This window comes from Selaginella moellendorffii, unplaced genomic scaffold (assembly GCF_000143415.4).
Source record: "Selaginella moellendorffii unplaced genomic scaffold, v1.0 SELMOscaffold_21, whole genome shotgun sequence".
Taxonomy (NCBI): domain Eukaryota; kingdom Viridiplantae; phylum Streptophyta; class Lycopodiopsida; order Selaginellales; family Selaginellaceae; genus Selaginella; species Selaginella moellendorffii.
In genome coordinates, this window is record NW_003314282.1 from 573605 (window position 1) to 593320 (window position 19716).

Genomic DNA, 19716 nt, shown 5'->3' on the forward strand with positions numbered 1-19716 from the left:
GAGGTTCTTATAAATAAGCTTTCTTGTCGCAGCACTAGCTTTATCGGTGATGATACTTTGCGGTACTTCGAGGATTTCCTTGGCTCTGCCAAGATAATCGCCCAATACCTTTGGTTTTGGGAGTTTTCTAATCGTCTCTCGCGAGCCAGCGAGAACTCATAGAAGTGTGAGAACTTGACAACGCATAGCGGGTTTATAGGGCTGATTTTGGAAGCTAAACCCTAGCTAAGTTCTTGTCTCTCTTCCAGCAGATTTTCCCTAGGGCACGGAGAGAAGAGATTGTGAGCGGCGATGAGCTTGTTCCATCCCCGGTCACCGCTGCGCTCGCAGCGCCTGGAGGAGAGCAACAAGAATGTGGATTTGGGGGATCCCGAAGTGGAGGAGGAGGACGACTCTGACGACGACGGTGATGTCTTCAACATCCCTCACAAGAAGCCATCGCTGGAGGCTCTCAAGCGCTGGAGGGTAAGTCCTATGGATGGATGGATCGAGTGAGATTTCTAGTTTTCTTAGCTGGTTTTCGAAATATTTTGGAACGTTTGGTCTTCCCGTTGTGTTTGGTGGGAAGTGGGAGATGAAATTTTCTTGGGCTTTGGGTTCCTGCCTCTTTCCTTTCTTTCCTGGTGGAACGCTTTGTCTTCCGGGTCGATCACACGTTGCTTCAGGAAAGTGACATGCTGCTGCTCTTTTTGTTCTTGCTGGTCTTACACCATTTTCATTTCTTGCCTCTTTCCTAGACGTAACTTGCAAGCGCTTGACTCGTGATACTTTTTTTTTTTTTCCTGTAGAAAGCGACTTTGGTGCTCAATGCTTCGAGACGGTTTCGGTATACATTGGATTTGAAGCGCCAGGAGCAGCTACCGTCCGTGAATCGCTTCCGGATTGGCACGCACGCACTGAGGGCTGTCCAGAAATTCAAGGACGCAGCTACAAAAGTAGATCATCCTCCTCCCAAAGGTTATGGAGTTGGACCCGAGAAGCTTGTGCAGCTCGTGCAAGACAGAGATAACGATGGACTTCAGGCTCTCGGCGGTGTAAGTTTTCTGTTTTGTTTTTTTGTTGGTATGTCATTGAAAAGATGTCCTCGTATTTTTGTCTTGAATAACCAGATTACTGGGCTTGGAACGGCTTTGCACGTCAATTTGGAAAAAGGCATTGAACCCGATGAGGAGAGTGTCCAGCATCGGCGCGAGGCTTTTGGTGCCAACAGCTATCCGACCAAGGCTGGGAAATCATTCTGGGTATTGCCAAAGATTTGAACTGCTGGTTCTGATACTTTCTGTTTTGCTTTTCCTAAAGGTCTTTGTGTGGGAGGCTGCTCAAGATACCACACTTATAATTTTGATGGCTTGCGCTGTGGCATCACTCGCGGCAGAAATGAGCAGTGATGTACATTTTCTAGCGCGAACATTTTCGTCGAAGGCTGTATTGACCTTTTGCTTGTAGGTGAAAGAAGGATGGTACGACGGGGCAAGTATTGGCTTTGCTGTTCTGGTCGTCATCTTTGTTACAGGTATGAGCGTGTTACTTCATCTCGTTCTGACTCGTGTCCTATCTCAGCATTTAGCGACTACCGACAATCGCTTCAGTTTCGGAGTCTGAGTCAGGAAAAAAGGAACATACAAATTCAGGTGAACACCTGTTTCTTTTTTTGTTCTGTCCGCTTACGCAGTTAAATCACAGGTTGTTAGAGGGGGAAGAAGGTTTACGACTTCCATTTTCGACTTGGTGGTCGGTGACATTGTACCTCTAAATATTGGAGATCAGGTGCGGTACTTTTTTACTTTTAACTTTCCTTAAAGCTCCTCTTTACTAAAGATACTTTAGGTGCCGGCGGATGGGGTCCTTGTTTCTGGTCACTCTCTGTCGATCGACGAGTCGAGTATGACTGGTGAAAGCGAACCGGTAATACAAAAGTTTCTTGCTTCTTACACTTGAGACATTGTATTTGCCAGGTTCATGTAGATGGAAAAAGTCCCTTCCTGCATTCCGGCTGCAAAGTGGTCGACGGTTATGGTTCTATGCTGGTAATCTCATTTCCCGTTCTTCAATCTACACAAATATGCTTTACACATTTTGTTGTTCTTTCTACAGATAACTGGTGTGGGAATCAATACCGAGTGGGGTCAAGTAATGGCAACACTTGACGATGACTCCAGCGAAGAAACGCCTTTACAGGTTTGCTATTCTTTAATGTAGCGCTAATGCTAATACTCATGATTTAGGTTCGCCTCAATGGTATTGCAACATTTGTTGGTAAAATTGGTCTCTCGGTGGCAGTGTTGGTTTTTGTCATGCTGTTTGTACGGTAAGACTCTCAAATGTTCAGACTGGAGAGAAGTTGCTTATTACGGTGTTCTACAGGTATTTTGTGACGGACTTCCGGCGGGCCGCTGGTCCAGATAGGAGGTCAAAAGTTGTCTTCAGGAACATTGTGGACATTCTTTCTATTGCGGTATGTTTAAACTAGAGCTTGAAACTCTCACAGCTTTTATGTGTTTACAGGTTACCATCGTTGTGGTTGCTGTTCCAGAAGGATTGCCGCTTGCAGTAACACTAACGTATGTACTGATCTCATGTTTGTGTCTATCTTACTTACGTTTCCTTTATTTTTACTCTCTAGCCTTGCTTACTCTATGAAGAAAATGATGGCTGATAAGTCCCTGGTAAGTCCCCTAAGTGTTTTGTAAGTATGGTTTTGATTCATTTTTGTTACAGGTCCGTCATTTGGCTGCCTGCGAAACAATGGGATCTGCAACGACTATCTGCAGTGATAAGACCGGAACCCTGACCTTGAACCAGGTATGATTGTTATGACGGGAAAGTTATGGTGTTGACTTACCTTGCAGATGACTGTTGTCCAAACTTGGATTGGTGGAGGGTCTTTGGAAGCAGAAGCAGCGAATTCTGTCGGCGGAGAGATATCAAAGTGCATTATAGAAGGCATTGCTGAAAACTCCAGCGGGAGCGTTTTTGTTCCAAAGGTATTTAGCTATTTTCTTGTTGTATTGGGATGTTGAAATGTCGTTATAGGATGGAGGCGATCCGGAAGTCACAGGTAGTCCAACCGAAAAGGCCATTCTTGGCTGGGGATTAAAAGTATGTGAAGCTTTTACGTCGTCCTTACCGTTCCCTGACATGTATATTTTTGATAGGCTGGCATGAATTTTGAGGAAGTGAGGTCTTCAAATACTGTAATGCATGTGGAAACGTTCAATTCGACGAAGAAGCGCGCTGGTGTTGCATTCAAGGTACTTTCGATGATCATTTCTACACGGTCTGACGTTTATATGTTCTTGGTTTACAGCGTAAAGATGGAAATGCCTATGTTCACTGGAAAGGAGCCGCTGAAATTATATTGGACCTTTGCACCAAGTGGATGGGTAGTGACGGGTCGGAGAACCAATTGTCAGAAACAAAGGTCCGTGTTCTGAATTTTTATTGTTTGTGCCTTTGATGGGGAGCCTTCCTATGCAGAAAGTGGAGATACAAAATGCAATCGGAGACATGGCTTCGAGGAGCTTGCGTTGTGTTGCTCTTGCTTATCGACCCATCTCTGCCAACCAAATACCAGATGAATCCGAGTGGGAGAGCTGGAAAATTCCTGAAGACGATCTTGTTCTACTTGGTATCATGGGTATAAAAGATCCATGTAGGCCTGGTGTTGATGGTGCTGTGCGCCTGTGTCAGAAGGCTGGAGTAAAGGTACAAATCTTTGATTTGTGGAAACTTTGAACGAGTTTGTTTGGCAGGTTCGCATGGTTACTGGTGACAACCCGCTGACTGCAAGAGCAATTGCTCAAGAGTGCGGTATATTGTCTCCTGGTGGTCTGGTAGTCGAAGGGAAAGACTTCCGCAGTTATACTGATGAGGAGAGGCTGGAACTTGTACCTAAGCTTGAAGTACGTCTCCATGTTTCCCTGCAATCTCGGTAGATTTACTCTCTTGTTTCTTTCAGGTAATGGCGAGGTCGTCACCAATGGATAAGCTGCTACTTGTGAAAACCCTTCGCAGCATGAACGACGTTGTTGCAGTCACAGGAGACGGGACAAATGACGCTCCAGCGTTGCACGAGGTGGGTTTGGCGGTAATCATCGTAGACGCATTTTCTGATGATAAACTGTTATCAGGCTGATATCGGTCTTTCAATGGGCATCCAAGGGACCGAGGTGGCCAAAGAAAGCTCAGACATTATAATTCTGGATGACAACTTTGCATCTGTTGTCAAGGTAAGATAACAGCTTTTGGTGCGAGTCTGAAGGATCGAAATTCTTGCAGGTTGTACGCTGGGGTCGGTCCGTGTATGCCAATATTCAGAAGTTTATCCAGTTCCAGCTGACTGTAAATGTAGTTGCGCTGGTTCTCAACGTCGTGGCCGCAGCAAAGTCGAGCCAGGTTCCTCTTACTGCTGTGCAGGTGAGTCGGTATCTCTCGTTTCATCTGTTCAGTTTATAAGTCGTTTTCTACAGCTGCTTTGGGTAAATCTTATTATGGATACTTTGGGAGCGCTCGCTTTAGCCACTGAGCCACCTACAGACGACTTAATGGATAGGCCGCCCGTGGGACGCAGGTTAGACACGGGTGTCTTCTACTCGAGTTCTTAATGCGTGCATTTGTTTTGTTTCAGGGAGCCCCTTGTCACGAATATAATGTGGAGAAATATTTTCGTACAGGTATTCCGTCCTCTTTTGCTCTGGTACAGCTTTAATTTGCTCAACTCTCATGTAAATGACAGGCGATTTACCAATTATCTGTTCTTTTCACGTTGTTTTTCGGCGGTTTGAAAATCTTAAAACTCCATGGACCAGACGGCAACCGCAAACTAAATACCATCATCTTCAACTCGTTTGTTTTATGCCAAGTAAGTATCTCGTTTTTGCTATGGTCATTCATGTCGTTATCCTTTCTTTGCAGCTTTTCAACGAGGTCAATTCGCGCAAGCCAGACAAGCTCAATGTTTTCTCTGGCTTTTTCAGAAACCCGTTGTTCTGTGGGGTTGTGTCCGTGACTGCTGTGCTCCAGGTGTGTTGACAAGACTATTCCTTGCAGAAAACTCTCATCTCTTTTGTGCTGGCAGGTTATTATAGTCTTCTTCCTGGGAAAGTTTTTTAAGACAACGCGCTTGGGCTGGAACCATTGGGTGCTCTCGATCGTCGTCGGCTTTCTGAGGTACAGCTCCACTGGTCGCATTCGATTTGTTTAACTCGTCTTAATCTGCTGCTGCTGCTTTCAGTCTTGTGGTTGGATTTTTCGGGAAGCTCATTCCAGTACCGAAGAAGCCGATCATCACAACACACAAGGTTAAGAAGAAGCGAGCGCGGTCCAGTAAAGGTAGAAAACGTTTTGTGGAATCTCCCAAGTTTTTTAGCTTCGTTTTCTTCACCAGGATCGAAGAAGCCCCACGATCAAGAGGATGGACACGAGCTAGTCGAGAGAAATGCTTCCAACGAAGTATGACACGATCCATTCCACTGCTTTTTATCTCTTTCGTTCTTAAATTTTGTTGTTCCACTAAAGGGTAAGCTGTGAAGAAAACATATTCTAGTTTAAGCACGAGTATCTTCTTATCCTGTTTGTTGTGGTTTCCTAGTGTCCACGTGGCACGCGATCCAACGGCCACCCTGCCACGAGCATATACTCCTAGAAAGAACTTGGCATCTAAAGGAAGGCACGGCGCTTTGATTGCCCGCTGGAAGACGGACGATCGATCCATGGCACCGGATTGCAGCGACACCAGCGACGACGAGGAGGAATCCACAACGAGCATTAGCAGCAGCCAGAGATCGGGTCTAGGAGGATTAGATTCGTCGCTAGGATCAGCAGTAGCGCCGGGGGATGACGAAGTCCCGCGGATCCTCGCGTTGCTCGCGTCTGTTCTAGAGCGGCTGATAGCTAGGAACGAGCAGTACATGAGAGGCAGTAGCAATCGCGGCTCCAGCAGCGGGAAGTACCTCGGCATCGCCACGGCGAGGGGCGCCAAGAGTGTTTTTTCTGCCAGGAGTTGTTCGTCGCCGGGGAGGATCTTTAGCGGGCTCAAGGCGCCCAGCATTAGCATCGAGAAGTATCTGGAAAGGATCTTCAAATACACGAATTGCTCCCCGGCGTGCTTCGTTGTAGGTTATGTGTACATTGATCGCCTCTCTCACAAGCACCCGGATCTGCCCATAACGCCTTTGAATGTTCACAGGTTGCTCGTTACCAGCGTCATGACCGCCTCCAAGATCCTCGATGACGTGTAAGAAAAGATCTCTCTCTCTCTCTCTCTCTCTCTCTCTCTCTCTCCATCTCTCAATCCCTTCCTATTCTTCTTGAAATTTCCCAAATATCGATCGATTCGATTCCATTCCTGCTCAATCTTTTGTCACTTCGTTTGATGGTCGAATCGATTCCACTCCTGCTCAATGTTTTGTCACTTCGTTTGATGATCGAATTGATTCCACTCCTGCTCAATGTTTTGTCACTTCGTTTGATGATCGAATCGATTCCATTCCTACTCAATGTTTTGTCACTTCACTTGATGTTTCAAAGTTTCATCCTCCTCGAGCCGAGGGACGAAATATTGAGAAGGAATGGAATCGATCCAGATCTAGATCCGGGTGAGAAACACCGACAATTTCTTCTCTTTGTGATTTTTCCATGTTCTTTCTTTGAAATCTCTTCACATTTCCGATATTTCATCCCTTCTTCTCTCTCGATCGATCTCTCTAGTTCTTTCTTGACATCCTTCTCTCTCTGTGTGTGACGATTTGATCGATCTTTCTCTCCTCACAGGCACTTCAACAACGCATTCTTCGCGCGCGTCGGGGGGATCAGCACCAGCGAGGTGAACAAGCTGGAGCTGGAATTCCTCTTCCGGCTGGATTTCCGGCTGACCGTCACGGTCCAGGAATTCGAGAGCTACTGCAGCTATCTCGATCGCGAGGCGCGCCTCCCCAGCGCCAGGCCCGATCATCATCACCATCATCACCGATCAGGCTTCCCGGCGTTCGAATCGCCGCGATCCAATCCCAAGCCGCCGCTAGTCTTCTCCTTGTTCCAATGGAAGCCCTAGAAAACAGAGCAAGTAAAATTTGTTATCTTTTGAAATGCAATGCCATGGATTGGATTGGATATTTAGGGTTCTAGGCGACGCCGGCCTTGGCGAGGTATGTAATGCGGCTCTCTGATCGATAGCAGCTATGAATCTCCTACGCAAGGAGAGATCGCAGCGCTCTCTGCTGCGAAATTCCGTGCCGGCCGCCCGGCCGCAGGGATTCGAGTCGCTGGGAGCGTCTCTCTCGCTCGGCAACACCGCAAATTTCACTTTCCTGGCCAGCAGCGGCGTCGGCAAGGATGAATCCAGCTCCAGGCCGGGTGTTCGGTGTGGCGGCAGGGAGGAATCGCTCGAAATAAGCTCCAGATCGAGCGTCCGGGTCAGTGGCACGAAGAAATCCGTCGATGGCAGTGACATTGGAAGATTTGTGGCGGTTCTTAGCGTTAGCAAATGGACGGGTGGCATCAACAAGGAGCTCCAGCACAGAGTTTTGGAGAAGTTTAATGGCTTGATACGTCGGCATTGTGACAGGTTGCCACTGGCTTGCGTCGTCCAGCCGGGGACAGGGAATTGGGATTGCGGTGGTACCAACGTCAAAGACAATGCCTGTAGTGGAATGGTCGCTCCAGACCCGCACAAGAGAGTTCTCATCCTTATGAGCGACACAGGCGGTGGTCATCGTGCTTCTGCCGAAGCCATCAAAGCTACGTTTGAGCTCGAGTACGGGGACGAATATATTGTAAGTGGATGCTTGCTTGATTGCTTGCTTGCTTGCTTGCTGGTGATCCTACTCACTCTCTTCTTCTTTCTGCAGGTAAACATCGTGGACTTGTGGAAAGATCACACGCCTTGGCCGTTTAATCAGGTTCCCAGGACTTACAACTTCCTGGTAAAGCACGAGACGCTCTGGAAGTTTACGTTTCATGGGACCCGGCCGCGGCTTATCCATCAGACGAACTTCGCTGCAACTGGAATATTTATTGCTCGGTAGTATGTCTTTAGTTTTCATGGGACCTGACGCTTTAGTTCGTGGCAGGGAGGTGGCAAAAGGGATTTTAAAACATAAGCCGGATGTTATTGTCAGCGTGCACCCGCTTATGCAGCACATTCCTCTCCGGATCTTGAAGACGAGAGGTTTACTCGACAGGATTCCGTTCACCACGGTCATCACAGACCTGAATACCTGTCATCCTACATGGTACGTTGCCTTGCTCCATAAGAAATAACTGTCGGGTCTCCAATATAGCTCCTTTCAGGTTTCACAAGCTGACCACTGTGTGCTTCTGTCCTTCGAAAGAAGTTGCACAGAGAGCGCTTAAGGCTGGCTTGAAACAATCTCAGATAAGAGTGCATGGCTTACCCGTTCGGCCTTCATTTAGCAGGCCTACCCGTTCGAAGGTAAGTCTTGCTGTTCGTTCCGGTTCCTTTGCACTTAATTCGAGGAATTCGCAGGATGAGCTCCGGAGAGAACTAGGAATGGAAGAAGATCTCTCCGCCGTACTGCTGATGGGGGGTGGCGAAGGGATGGGTCCCGTTGAAGAGACCGCTCGAGCACTTGGTGACGCTTTGAAATGTCCGCATTCAGGCAAGCCCTTGGGCCAGCTGATTGTGATCTGCGGGCGAAACAAACGGCTCGCGAACAGGCTCAAGGCTGTGGAATGGTCTATACCTGTTCAGGTGAGCGTGTCTCATTCATTTGTCGTTTCAAACGTCATTTGGTGGTCGCAGATAAGAGGATTCGAAACGAACATGCAAGAGTGGATGGGAGCTTGTGATTGCATCATCACGAAAGTATGTATCTTGTGTGCTGTTCGTATCCGCCAGTTCTTGATTCTTGACACGCATGTCTGTATCAATAGGCCGGCCCAGGGACAATTGCAGAAGCTATGATTCGAGGTCTGCCTGTGATAATCAACGATTACATCGCGGGCCAGGTAAGTGTCGAGTTCTTAAAAACTGTTAGTGAACTCTCTTCTAAGAGGAGCTTTTCTCTGCAGGAAGTTGGCAACGTTCCATACGTGGTGGACAACGGCGTTGGCAAGTACTGCGAGAATCCAAACGAGATTGCGCTGACTGTGGCCGAGTGGTTCACAACCAAGAGAAAAGAGCTGGCTCAAATGGCCGAGAACGCATGGAAGCTTGCTCGTCCTGATGCCGTGTTCAGAATTGTGCATGATCTTGCCGATCTTGCTCATCAGAAGGGCCTTTTGACACAGCCTCAGGCGCTGGCTTTCTAGCGAGACTGAGATTGAGCTGTGGGAAATTTTCGAAAATCGAATTCAGGCGTCGAGGTATCCTACTTTTTGCATCGGGTTTTTGTCTTTGCTCTCATTTGGATTGCAGCAGATCAGAGGTTTTTGTTCTTCAACGCGAGGTGGGCTTTTAGTTGTCCCCTCGTGGGTTTCTAACTAAGCATAAGGTGCAAACTTTCGCGAGCGATGTGGCTCCAATGTCATGGCGAAGCCGCTGTTTCTTTCGAGGCTTCTGTACGTTACACCTGGGAGTTGAGGGAGATGCGACGCTATCCGCAGGTACTCTAAAGCAAATCCTCTCTAGTCTAGAAACTGAGAAAGTTGGCACCGGTGTTCTCTCCAGTCTCTTGTGGGCTTGCATCAACTCGAGAGCACTGGCCCAAGGCAAACGCGTCCACCAGCTAGCCCAACAAAAAGGTGGCGAGACGGAGAAGGCTCTAAGCATCCAGCTCGTCCAGATGTATCTCAAGTGTGGGAGCTTGGCCGACGCCAGAGAGGTGATCGATCGAGTAAGGATCGGGGATGTGGTGACTTGGACGAGATTGCTCGCAGCATATGCCCGGAACGGGGATTGCGAGCGAGCAATCCAGGCTTACCAGGAAATGCTCCAGGCCGGGGTGACGCCCAACAAGATCACCATCGTGACGCTGCTCAACGCTTGCGTGGAGCATTCGTGCCTCCCCAACACTGCCCAGATTCGCTCCAACGTTTTCGAGATGGGCTTTCTCTCCGACGCCGTCGTCGCCACCGTGCTCGTCAGCATGCACAGCCGGTTTGGGAGAATGGAGGACGCTTGCGACGCGTTCCGGGAGATCCAGAGGCACGACGTGGTCTCGTGGAACGCCATGCTCTGGGTGTACGCCGAGAATGACTTCAGGGAAGAGGCGATGCTTCTCTTCCGGGAAATGCAGCTAGAGGGAAGTTTGCCGAGCAAAGTTTCGTTCCTGGCGGTTTTCAACGCGGTTGCTGCTGCCGAGGACTCTCTAGAGGCCAGGGCGATGCATGGCTTGTTCTTGAGGAGTGGCATCGAGCAAGACTTGGCACTGGGAAACGCCATCGTCGACATGTATGGCAAGTGTGGCTGTCTCGACGGAGCGCTGGATGTTTTCCGCTCCATGCCGGAGCGGGACATCATCTCATGGACTGCCATGATCGCTGCTTTCGTCCAGTGCGGTGCCATGCTCGGGGCACTGGATTCTTTCAGGTTGATGCAACTCCAAGGAATTCGTCCAAACAAGGTGACTTTCCTCACGGTTTTGAACTCGGGGGAGATCCAGGTTCCACTCGGGGAAGCCGGGAGGATCTATGGCTACGTTCTTGAGTCAGGTCTGGATTTGGATACTGTTCTGGCCACCGCACTAATAACGATGTTTGGTAACTGCAGGGACGCTACAAACGCAAAACTGGTGTTTGATAGAGTCGAGAGACGAGATGTGGTCCTATGGACTGTTATCGTTGCAGCGTACGCTCAATGTGGCGACTTTGCAAAAGCCATGGAGCTCTTCTACGCAATGCAGCTGGAAGGATTTCGTCCCAACAAGGCCAGCTTGATCATCGTTGTGGACTCGCTGGGGAGCTTGAGAGCTCTCCAGGAAGGGAGACGGATCCACGAGAGAATCATGGAAGAGGAGCTGGACAGGGACTACGTGATCCTCGGAAACGCGCTCATCAACATGTACCTGAGGTGTGGAGACGTCGCCAGCGCCTGGGAGTGCTTCCGGAGGATGCCAGCTCGCGACGAATCGTCATGGAACGTCATGCTCGCGGCTTGCAGTGATGATCTTCGGCTGGTCGTGACGATGGTTGGCGAGATGCAGCAGCAGGGACTGTCCCCGGGCAAGATCACGCTGCTGGCGCTCATCAACTCGTGTGTCACGGCAGCCTCGACGCTCCCGGAGGCCCGGAGAGTTCATGCCCGCGTGGTGGAGGCCGGGCTGGAGCGTGAGAAATCCATCGCAAACGCGCTGGTGGACATGTACAGCAAGTGTGGCAACTTGGAGGCCGCGAGCAGCGTCTTCTTCTCGAGCCGGCTGTTTGAGCTCGACGACGCCGTCGCGTGGAACGCTCTGGTGCTGGGACACACGCAGCACGGCAGCTGGAACGAGGCTCTGGGATTGTTCTGGGCGATGCAGCAGCAAGGAGTGAGTCCCACGGAGGTGAGCTTGGTGGGAGTGCTAGCGTCTCTCAGCCACGCCGGGATGATCCAGGAAGGGTGCCGGGTGTTTGGATCGATGGAGGTGGACTATGGGATTGGTGCCGCGGCGGAGCATAGGGGATGCGTGGTGGATCTCTTGAGCAAGGTTGGATGGCTGGAGGAGGCCGAGGAGTTTATGAGAAGTGGATGTGGATCCCGGGAGGATTGCGTGGGATGGCTGACGCTGCTGGGGGCTTGTAACTTGCACGGGGACGTGGAGAGAGGATTGCGAGCAGCGTTTCGGCTTTTGGAGCTGGATAGTATCAACAGTGCTGCTCATGTCATCCTCTCCAACTTGTTTGCTCCTACTCAAGAAGAAGGGGCTGACAATATCTTTGTATTTAAGGGGAAGAGTTGATACATACTACCAGAAATCTATCGAGATATCTGGGGTCCATTACAGTACTTTCCATCGAGCGTTTTGGCAGCTGCAAACACCAAACCATGAGTCAAATATGTGAAAGAAACATCATATGACAGTATTGAAATGTTTGTTTACCTGCATTTGCAAGAGTGGCGCTAGAATCATCCCCAAGGGCCGTCCAGAACCCATATCCTCGTATTCCTTTGTTTTTCAAGTAGTTCACCTTCCTCGTCACTGACCACGCATCGTCGTAGCCAATCCAGGTAGTCCCACTGTACGCATAAGTGGAAACCGTGGTATCATTGTGAACCACGGTAGCACCACTGGACGCCAAGAAGCTCACAATCTGGGCAAACGTTGGGTTCTCCGGTAGTACGCTTGAGACTCCATTCGAAGGCGCTCCAATCCCATGGTTTGCTGCGTTGACCAGCTGCCAATTGTAACCATAGGCGGGAATTCCGTACACCACCTTTGACTTGGTCAGCGACTGCAGCCACTGGGTGATGCCATAGTCGCCGTTGACCGTGGGGTTTGACGGGTCGTACAGTGGCGCGGGCACGTTGGTGGTGGTCTCGAATGACGGCCCGTGGAAATCGTAGGCCATGACGAGGATCCAGTCCAGGTTTGCTTGGATGGACGCCACTGGGTACGTTGCGCCTCCCATCCAGGCCGGCTGTGGATTCGCGTAGAATGTAGCTGCGGCGAGGAGCATACCCGAAGGAGCTTTGGCGCGCCACTCTTGGAAGAGAACCCCAAGATTGGTCATCTGCGAGGCGTTGTTTGGATGCTCCCAGTCCAGATCAAGGCCATCGAAGCCATACGTCTTGGCGAGCGTAATCGTGCTGTTGATGAACGTGGCCCGCGAAGATGGCGAGCTCACCATGGCAGCAAACGCTTCCTTGTCACTGCTGCCACCCCCGATCGACAAGAGGGTCTTGACGTTTGGATTCTTGAGCTTGACGGTGGAGGCAAAGGACGAGATCTTGGAGTTGCCGGGATCCAAGGAAGCCGACGGAGCCACCGTGAAGGTCGTGGGGTTTAGATCCACGAATGCGTAGAGCAAGTGCGTGTAGAGGCACGAGTTGATTTGGGATGCCGGGGAGGAGTCAACGTACCAGTAGCCAAGTTTGACCGGAGTGATCGGTGTGGAAGTGCAAGCTCCGCTCTGGCAACCCTGGCCGCAGTATGAAGATCCAGTGCCGCAGAAGCCATATTGGCTGCAGCAAGAGGAAGAGGGAGAACAAGGCGCAAAGTTTGCCTGGATGCCACAGATCTCTTGATTGCACTGGCTCTGGCAGCCAGATCCACAATAGGCTGTCGTTGTGCCGCAGTAGCCATACTGGCTGCAGCACCGGCCTGGTGGACAAGATGCAAATGATGCTTGGGCACCACAATCCTGAGCTACTGTGAATTTTCCTGCTGACAATGTTAGAAGCAACACTAGAATGACTGTTGCCATGTTTTCATTTTCTCTTTGCCCTTGGTGATCTTAAATACTATATTTATCAAATAGACTTTTCTACTCAATCTAGTGGGCGATGCATGTGTAAGGGAAGCAACAGCTTTGAAAAACTCCTCCAGGATTTATTGGTGAGCGACTGCCAGCAAATCCGACACAATCTGCTTTTAATCCAGAAGACATAACGAAGATAATCACCATCATCAACACGGAAGCGTGTCTTCAGTTCTTCAAGACTCACAACTGGTTTTGGGTGTTGTTTTTTTCTCCATAGAGATAGTGATTGGAGAGTTAGCTTGGATTTGGTGTTGACAAATTATCAAGGAGTCTAATGGATTACTTTACTGCTTCCTTTATCCCATGAGAACTTTGGTAGACAATACAGCTAACATGCTAGACGTCACAAAAAATGAGAATCGCCAAAGCTTAAGAGAGACTAAAAGGCTGTTTGATATCTTACCAAGAAAGAACTTGGTGTTGTGGACTGCTCTCATATCCGCATATGCCCAATCAGGGCATCTCCAGCAAGCCAGAGCTCTGTTTGAGAAAATCCCACAGACAAATCTTGTGACTTGGACAGCCATGGTATATGCCTATGCTCAGGGAGGGCATCTCGATAGCGCAAGGGAAACCTTCGATCAAATGCCTGAGAGGAATGTTATTTCGTGGACTGTTATGCTTGAAGCTTACTCCAGCCACGGCCATCTCTTGGACTGCCAAGAGCTCTTCCAGGAAATGCCACAGCGCAACTTGGTTTCCTGGAATGCAATGCTAAATGCGTTTGTCAAATGTGGGGATAGCCTTGAAGATGCGGTTTTCTGTTTCAATAAAATGCCACAACACTCCTTGGTCTCATTTACAACTATGCTCGCTGCGTATACCCAATTCGGGTATTTTCAAAGAGCCAGAGAAACGTTTAACAGCATGCCTGTATGGGATCTAGCTGCTTATAACGCATATCTAGTGACATTTCAAAAACAAGGAAATTTAGAAATGGTCAGCACTGTGTACCAAAACATGATGGAAAAAGACGTAGCTTCTGTAAATATTCTTCTTACAGCATATGCCCAGGAAGGGCTCATTAAAGAAGCAATAAGCATTTTTAGAAAGGCCTTAACCAAGGACTTAGTCTCGTGGACAACAATCTTGGCCATCTATGGAACAGCTAGCTACGTTGACAAAGCAAGAGTTGTGTTTGACCAAATACCTCAGAAAAATATAGTGACCTGGAATGCAATGCTGGCATCATATGCCCAATATGGGCATTCCACACAAGCAATTTTCCTTTTGGATACACTCAAGCTCTACTTGTCTCCCAACGAGGCTTGTTTTACCTCTGGACTTCTGGCATGGAAGCACACTGGAAAGATTGGGGCAGCAATGCTATGTTTCCATTCCATGCAACACGACTTTGGCTTGGTACCGACAAAGCAGCATTACTGTTGCGTGGTTGATCTCTTGGCGAGGGGAGGATTTGTGGAAGATGCATGGGATGTTGTGTTAAATATGCCATTCGAGCCCAGTGGTTTGGAGTGGTCATGCTTGGTAGGATTGCCAGATCCCAAGTTTGCCTTCGTCACAGAGTATGCAAATAAGGCTGTGGAGCTAGAGCCAAAATGTGGAGCTGCATATGCCATGCTTGCTAGAACTTTTGCATTGGCGGCCCCTTGACCGGTAAAGCAAAGAATGTGAAGAGGTTTTGCTTTCTTCTTTTATGTTGTTCAGTTTCCTTTATAACGGCTCGTTCTTTTCCTATCTTCCTCTCCAAATGTACCCATCGATTAGCACTGATCGCTTGGGCAGGGAGCGATCAGTGGAGCTTTGGAGCTCATTTGGAGCTTCAAGTTAGACACCATGACAATCGCGGTTTTCTTCTACTTCTTCTTCTTCTCCTGTGTTGTCCTTTCCCATGCACGGCAGTTTCCAACCAAGCGATTTCATTTGGATCAAAATCTTACCAGCATGTTTGACACCACGTCTTTCTCTCAACACTTTTCAGTGGTGTGGGGATTTGATCACAGCGAAGTTTCGGAGAACGGTATGGAAGTCACACTCAAACTAGACAGCACATCAGGTACATATTAAGTTCCTCTCTCTCTCTCTCTCTCTCTCTCTCTCTCTCTCTCTCTCTCTCTCCTGATTTATCCATGGCTCAGGTTCCGGGATCAGGTCTCACAACAATTACACGTTTGGCTTCTTCAACTCGGCCGTCAAACTTCCGGCAAACTATTCCTCTGGAGTTGTATCAACTTTCTACGTATTGTTTTCAGAAAATTTTCATGTTTTCGCTTGCTTAAATTCTTTCTTTAAAGGTCTCGAATGAAGATAGTTTCCCTTTTACACACGATGAGATTGACTTAGAATTTTTGGGAGCAGCATCTGGGGATCTATACATCATCCAGACAAACATCTACAGCAATGGCAGCACGTCCACTGGAAGAGAGCAAAGGTTCAAGCTATGGTTTGATCCCACTGCCGGCTTCCACAACTACAGCATCTTTTGGACTCCTTATCACATCGTGTAAGTCTTCATTGAGAAAGAAAATGTGTTATTTTTCTTATAATCACTCACAGGTTCTTTGTGGATGATATACCCATTCGAGAAGTTCTCAAGTCGGAAGAACTGGGAGAAGACTATCCTCTGAAGCCAATGAACGTTTTCGCTACAATCTGGGATGCTTCTCAATGGGCCACAGATGGTGGAAGATCTACAGTAGACTACTCATATGCTCCATTTGCCACCGAGTACTCCAACTTGATCCTCAGTGACTGTCACTCGTCAACTTTAGCTGAGGAGTGTCCATCTGGAGCTTCGAGCGTGGTTCCCCAAGCATTGCTCAGTGAATCACAACACCATTTGCTACACTGGATTCGTGCTAACTATATGATATACGACTACTGTGAAGATAAATCCAGGTATCCACAGGCTCTTCCCGAGTGTCGATCTGGATAGATTTTAAGATCATGTGATGTAAAACTTTTATTAAATTATTTCATAAAATTGGCCACTCTCAAGACGAGCAGTTTTGACCTTTCCAGCCGATTCTTCGGTTCTCAACGTCATAAAACACCAGCTTATCCTTTAAAACGATCTCTGCAAAGTTTCAATCCTAATCAGAATTAAGTTTCATATGAAAAACTTTACCTCCAAATATTGTCAGGCCATCAGCTGATGACCATGCGTAGCAGTATCCATTGCGCTTCTAAAATATCACTAAGAACTGGCATTAACTAGCAGAATAACGAACCTTTTTAAGCTCTACCATCACCAGATAATTGTCTGGTTTTAGTTTCATTGTTGATCCTCCGCTGAAAGTAAGCGTCACATTTGGAAATGATGTTTCCACAGTTAATCTACACAAGAGAGAAACAAATGAGTTTAATTGTTCTTTCCATTCTCATTTTACCCTGATTTAAGGTAGAAGCATTGAAGTCCTTCCAGCTTAGGTCCCAGCTTTGCTGTAGTTAGGTTCTTAATCTGCGCAGCAGAAGTCTCATTAAACTCTGATAAAATAGCCTTCTAGTATACTTACCTCGGAGAAAAGAATTCGGTTTGCTTTAGTCGCGAGAAGTGCAAAACTCGTGCCACTGTCAATGATAACACCAGTCTCATTCGTGCTGTTACTAACATACGAAAACTCTTTTGAATCGATTGGAAGAACTTTTGAGTTGACCGAGATGCTGAGCAAGTCGACATTGTAGTGAGTCCTGATTGAGTCAGTGAGAAAGGATCAGATGATCAGCAAAGATGGAAAAGATCATATACAATCTTACGTGACGTTTAAGAGGGGAGTGAAAACCATCTCTGTTGTATTTGGTTCTTCGCCAAACTCGAGTATGCCACCACCGTGTTTCTCACCCCCTAAGCAATGAGAGAAAACTCTCGACATGTTCCTCTGGGTCGCAATCTGGTTGGGAACAGTCTTAGAAATCTGGCCAAATCCCATGATTCCATCCGCAGGCCAGCTTCCAGTAATGTTTATTGCACACCTGAACAAATGTTGTGTGCTTAAAGAGAGAAAGGAAAGAAAAGCAACGAACCCGAAGAAAATGTGTGAAGTCGTAGCATTTCCACCTTGAAGGACGTAGTGCATGTCATCCTTCACGTACGCACCAATCGAAGTTGACTTGTCCTGGTATGAAATGCCGTAGGCACAAGCGCTGTTGCTTCCACTACGGGAACAGACTGCTTGCTCCCCAGTGCATAGTGGATCTGAGCACGATGAAACGGAAGAAGTTGACGACGCGGAGAGATTGTAGATTGACAAAGGAGGCTGATGAGTTCAAACGCATTATTAAAATGCATAAACAAAAGCTTTCTTTTTCTAACTTACAATTATGTCCTGTTTTGACAAACAGGAGCGACATGGCGAGCACTTTACCCAGAGTATGTCGCTCCCGGTATCAACAATGACTTTAAGCTTCTGGACTGGATTTCCAAGTCCTATTTCAGTGTAGTAGAGCCTGACAGTAGAGAAGGAAGATATGAATGAATGGATTTAAGTTTGAGGAGCTTACCCAAGATCAGAGTAGTTTCCTTTGAGAGGGAAGCTTATCCCTTGGAGAAATCTCCCACGCCTGTCATTGTGCTCCACAAGATGTTGCAAGTGGTGCTTGCTCATGCCAAGGCCGAGCTTCTCATTCTGCTTGCTCGATCCTTCCAATCCAGAGTACCTGTGCTGGAGCTTGAGGATTCCAGCTCCTTCTCCAGCACCCAGCAGAAGTGCGAGAAGGAAACACAAATTGAGGAAAGAGTTCATCTCTAAAGAAAACACAAACAAAAATTCGCAGGGCTACTTTGCAGAAAGTGATCGCTTTTCAAGCTCATGCTTCCACAGTGGCTCGCTGAGACGACCTGCTCACGAAGAGGCTTCAACCAAGCCTCCACTTCCCTGTCAGGACGCGCAAGCAGACATGTGTAATTATTGGCCAAGCCTGAAGAGATTTGAGGCTGTGCTGATGTGATGACATGCTTCTGCCTGAATTAAGAACTTGTCCAACTGACTAAGTCACTAGCACAGTACTGACGCCCGAAAAAGTGCCCGGCTTCAACGTGGAGAAGAAAAGTTTGGAGAGATTCCTGTAGTTTAGTAGTTTTTCAAGCCGGCTTAAAACGCGCTGTTGTATAGTTAATTTATCTGGTGAAACAAAAAAGGGCCCTTGAAAACGTCCTAGCAGTAACTAGACTAGCCTGACTCGGAGAGATTTGATGGAATCTTAGCCTTGAGCAAGAGACAATAGAGCCCTGCTATGGAAAAAGAACCAAAGATTTCTTCTAAAGGTTCGAACTGCAGACCTTCAGTGTGTGAGACCATCATCTGCATCTGGACATCAAGTTAAATGCTGCGCATCACCACAAGCCTTAGAGCTCCTGCCGTGGGCATTCTCCTCCGGACATCGATTTCGCCTGAAGGTAAGGTGCTGTTCTGTTTGTGATCGATGATTGTCTCACGTCCATGGGCTGTAGAAAATGGAAAGGTTTTTGGATAAAACTTTCTTTATGCGCCCTTCTTTCTTGATGCATATTTTCGCTGAAAACGAGAAAATTCTTTTGCAGAACGGACTTTTTGATTTTTCATTGTTCAGAGTAAACACAGGTCCGTTTTGCTTGAGCAAGTCGTCTTTCCACCAAAAGTCCTTGTTCTTTTAATTAGTGTGTGGCCTACGAGAGCAAGGTTCGTTCTTTGACTTTTGAACTTCGAAAGAACATTGAAATATGAAAAGCACCAGCGGCAATGTGGACGGATCACGGTCGGCCAGCCCGCAGTTTCCGGCATTCTTCTTTCCACTTCAAGATGGACGGGTTGGTGAGTTACATCTAGACGTCTTTGGAGGTATCGGTGTAGGTCCGATTTTCCGTTCGAACTTGGCAAGAAAACGGGACGGAGACTACGTACATGGTCTGCCTCTCTTCTGGGCAAGGGCACTTCAGATTGAAGAGTCCATCTCTTTCGTTGGACGATATGGTGCGGCAGCAGAGCGGTTCTTCAGCTGTGGCACGACTTTGAGTTTCAGATTCGTGCAGTATATTGGGAGTATACAATGCGACTTCCATGAAAAGTTGCTTATGTGAGAGTGGAATGGCAACGCTTTATAGTCAATTCGAGGAGGTCTCGAGGAGGTTTCGAGGAGGTCTCGAGGAGCTATCTCTGGTAGTCCCTCGCAAGAACCGTGACTTTAGAAGATGTGAAGTATTTCTCACAGTGGAGACTTGCTCGAATTCATCGTAAGCATGTAGTTCTCAAGTTTTTTAGTGTGTATATTAACTTAGGTGGAAGAAGTGCGATCAGTCACCAGGTACTCCGGAGCTCTTGAGGTACCAAGTCATTCTTGTGATTGGCACTTGTACAAGTCAATCGGATAAAAAGCTTCTGGCACACTTGTCAGCCGGCTTTCACCATACCAGGCGAGGTT

The 19716-nt window shown here is 47.9% G+C and overlaps 8 protein-coding genes across 10 annotated transcripts; 6 read left to right on the plus strand and 2 right to left on the minus strand.

The window, feature by feature from the left end:
- Nucleotides 1–44: 44 nt before the first annotated feature.
- On the plus strand, nt 45–5570 carry LOC9641394 (calcium-transporting ATPase 8, plasma membrane-type). Its single transcript, XM_024678148.1, has 31 exons — nt 45–465; nt 789–1034; nt 1110–1241; nt 1300–1389; nt 1447–1513; nt 1561–1631; nt 1684–1767; nt 1828–1905; nt 1956–2027; nt 2095–2178; nt 2226–2308; nt 2365–2455; nt 2506–2561; nt 2624–2666; nt 2719–2802; nt 2850–2984; nt 3034–3099; nt 3156–3251; nt 3308–3421; nt 3478–3705; nt 3753–3902; nt 3959–4075; nt 4131–4229; nt 4279–4416; nt 4470–4570; nt 4628–4673; nt 4736–4861; nt 4915–5022; nt 5078–5169; nt 5234–5331; nt 5387–5570. Exons 1-31 carry the CDS (start codon nt 292–294, stop codon nt 5455–5457), a joined length of 3240 nt encoding a protein of 1079 aa, XP_024533916.1. The 5' UTR covers nt 45–291; the 3' UTR covers nt 5458–5570.
- A 432-nt stretch (nt 5571–6002) lies between these two features.
- LOC9637885 (cyclin-U1-1) lies at nt 6003–7112 on the plus strand. The gene is made up of 3 exons (XM_024678154.1): nt 6003–6113; nt 6188–6235; nt 6772–7112. The coding sequence occupies exons 2-3, from the start codon at nt 6207–6209 to the stop codon at nt 7049–7051; spliced, it is 309 nt and encodes a 102-aa protein (XP_024533922.1). The 5' UTR covers nt 6003–6113; nt 6188–6206; the 3' UTR covers nt 7052–7112.
- A 4-nt stretch (nt 7113–7116) lies between these two features.
- LOC9637886 (monogalactosyldiacylglycerol synthase, chloroplastic) lies at nt 7117–9337 on the plus strand. 2 transcript variants are annotated; one of them, XM_002973090.2, is made up of 8 exons: nt 7117–7772; nt 7848–8020; nt 8070–8231; nt 8290–8431; nt 8486–8710; nt 8762–8824; nt 8893–8967; nt 9031–9337. In XM_002973090.2, the coding sequence occupies exons 1-8, from the start codon at nt 7179–7181 to the stop codon at nt 9268–9270; spliced, it is 1674 nt and encodes a 557-aa protein (XP_002973136.1). In that variant the 5' UTR covers nt 7117–7178; the 3' UTR covers nt 9271–9337. The 2 variants fall into 2 exon arrangements, with proteins under 2 accessions (XP_002973136.1, XP_024533920.1); XM_024678152.1 differs by having other exon boundaries at nt 8486–8824; nt 9031–9335.
- A 28-nt stretch (nt 9338–9365) lies between these two features.
- Nucleotides 9366–11983, plus strand: LOC9637887 (pentatricopeptide repeat-containing protein At4g21300). 2 transcript variants are annotated; one of them, XM_024678150.1, is made up of 3 exons: nt 9366–9407; nt 9453–9564; nt 9629–11983. In XM_024678150.1, the coding sequence occupies exon 3, from the start codon at nt 9744–9746 to the stop codon at nt 11835–11837; it is 2094 nt and encodes a 697-aa protein (XP_024533918.1). In that variant the 5' UTR covers nt 9366–9407; nt 9453–9564; nt 9629–9743; the 3' UTR covers nt 11838–11983. The 2 variants fall into 2 exon arrangements, with proteins under 2 accessions (XP_024533918.1, XP_024533917.1); XM_024678149.1 differs by lacking the exon at nt 9366–9407 and having other exon boundaries at nt 9424–9564.
- On the minus strand, nt 11808–13349 carry LOC9637888 (class V chitinase). The gene is made up of 2 exons (XM_002973281.2): nt 11979–13349; nt 11808–11907 (listed from the first exon to the last, which is right to left on the minus strand). Exons 1-2 carry the CDS (start codon nt 13300–13302, stop codon nt 11855–11857), a joined length of 1377 nt encoding a protein of 458 aa, XP_002973327.2. The 5' UTR covers nt 13303–13349; the 3' UTR covers nt 11808–11854.
- A 343-nt stretch (nt 13350–13692) lies between these two features.
- On the plus strand, nt 13693–14973 carry LOC112347330 (pentatricopeptide repeat-containing protein At4g02750-like). The gene has a single exon (XM_024678036.1). The coding sequence runs from the start codon at nt 13693–13695 to the stop codon at nt 14971–14973; it is 1281 nt and encodes a 426-aa protein (XP_024533804.1).
- A 183-nt stretch (nt 14974–15156) lies between these two features.
- On the plus strand, nt 15157–16255 carry LOC9641396 (probable xyloglucan endotransglucosylase/hydrolase protein 30). The gene is made up of 4 exons (XM_024678037.1): nt 15157–15340; nt 15444–15559; nt 15615–15823; nt 15877–16255. Exons 1-4 carry the CDS (start codon nt 15157–15159, stop codon nt 16253–16255), a joined length of 888 nt encoding a protein of 295 aa, XP_024533805.1.
- Nucleotides 16255–18286, minus strand: LOC9637889 (aspartic proteinase-like protein 2). Its single transcript, XM_002973283.2, has 9 exons — nt 17821–18286; nt 17637–17766; nt 17344–17576; nt 17077–17292; nt 16836–17010; nt 16710–16780; nt 16551–16656; nt 16448–16505; nt 16255–16396 (listed from the first exon to the last, which is right to left on the minus strand). The coding sequence occupies exons 1-9, from the start codon at nt 18060–18062 to the stop codon at nt 16314–16316; spliced, it is 1314 nt and encodes a 437-aa protein (XP_002973329.1). The 5' UTR covers nt 18063–18286; the 3' UTR covers nt 16255–16313.
- Nucleotides 18287–19716: the final 1430 nt, after the last annotated feature.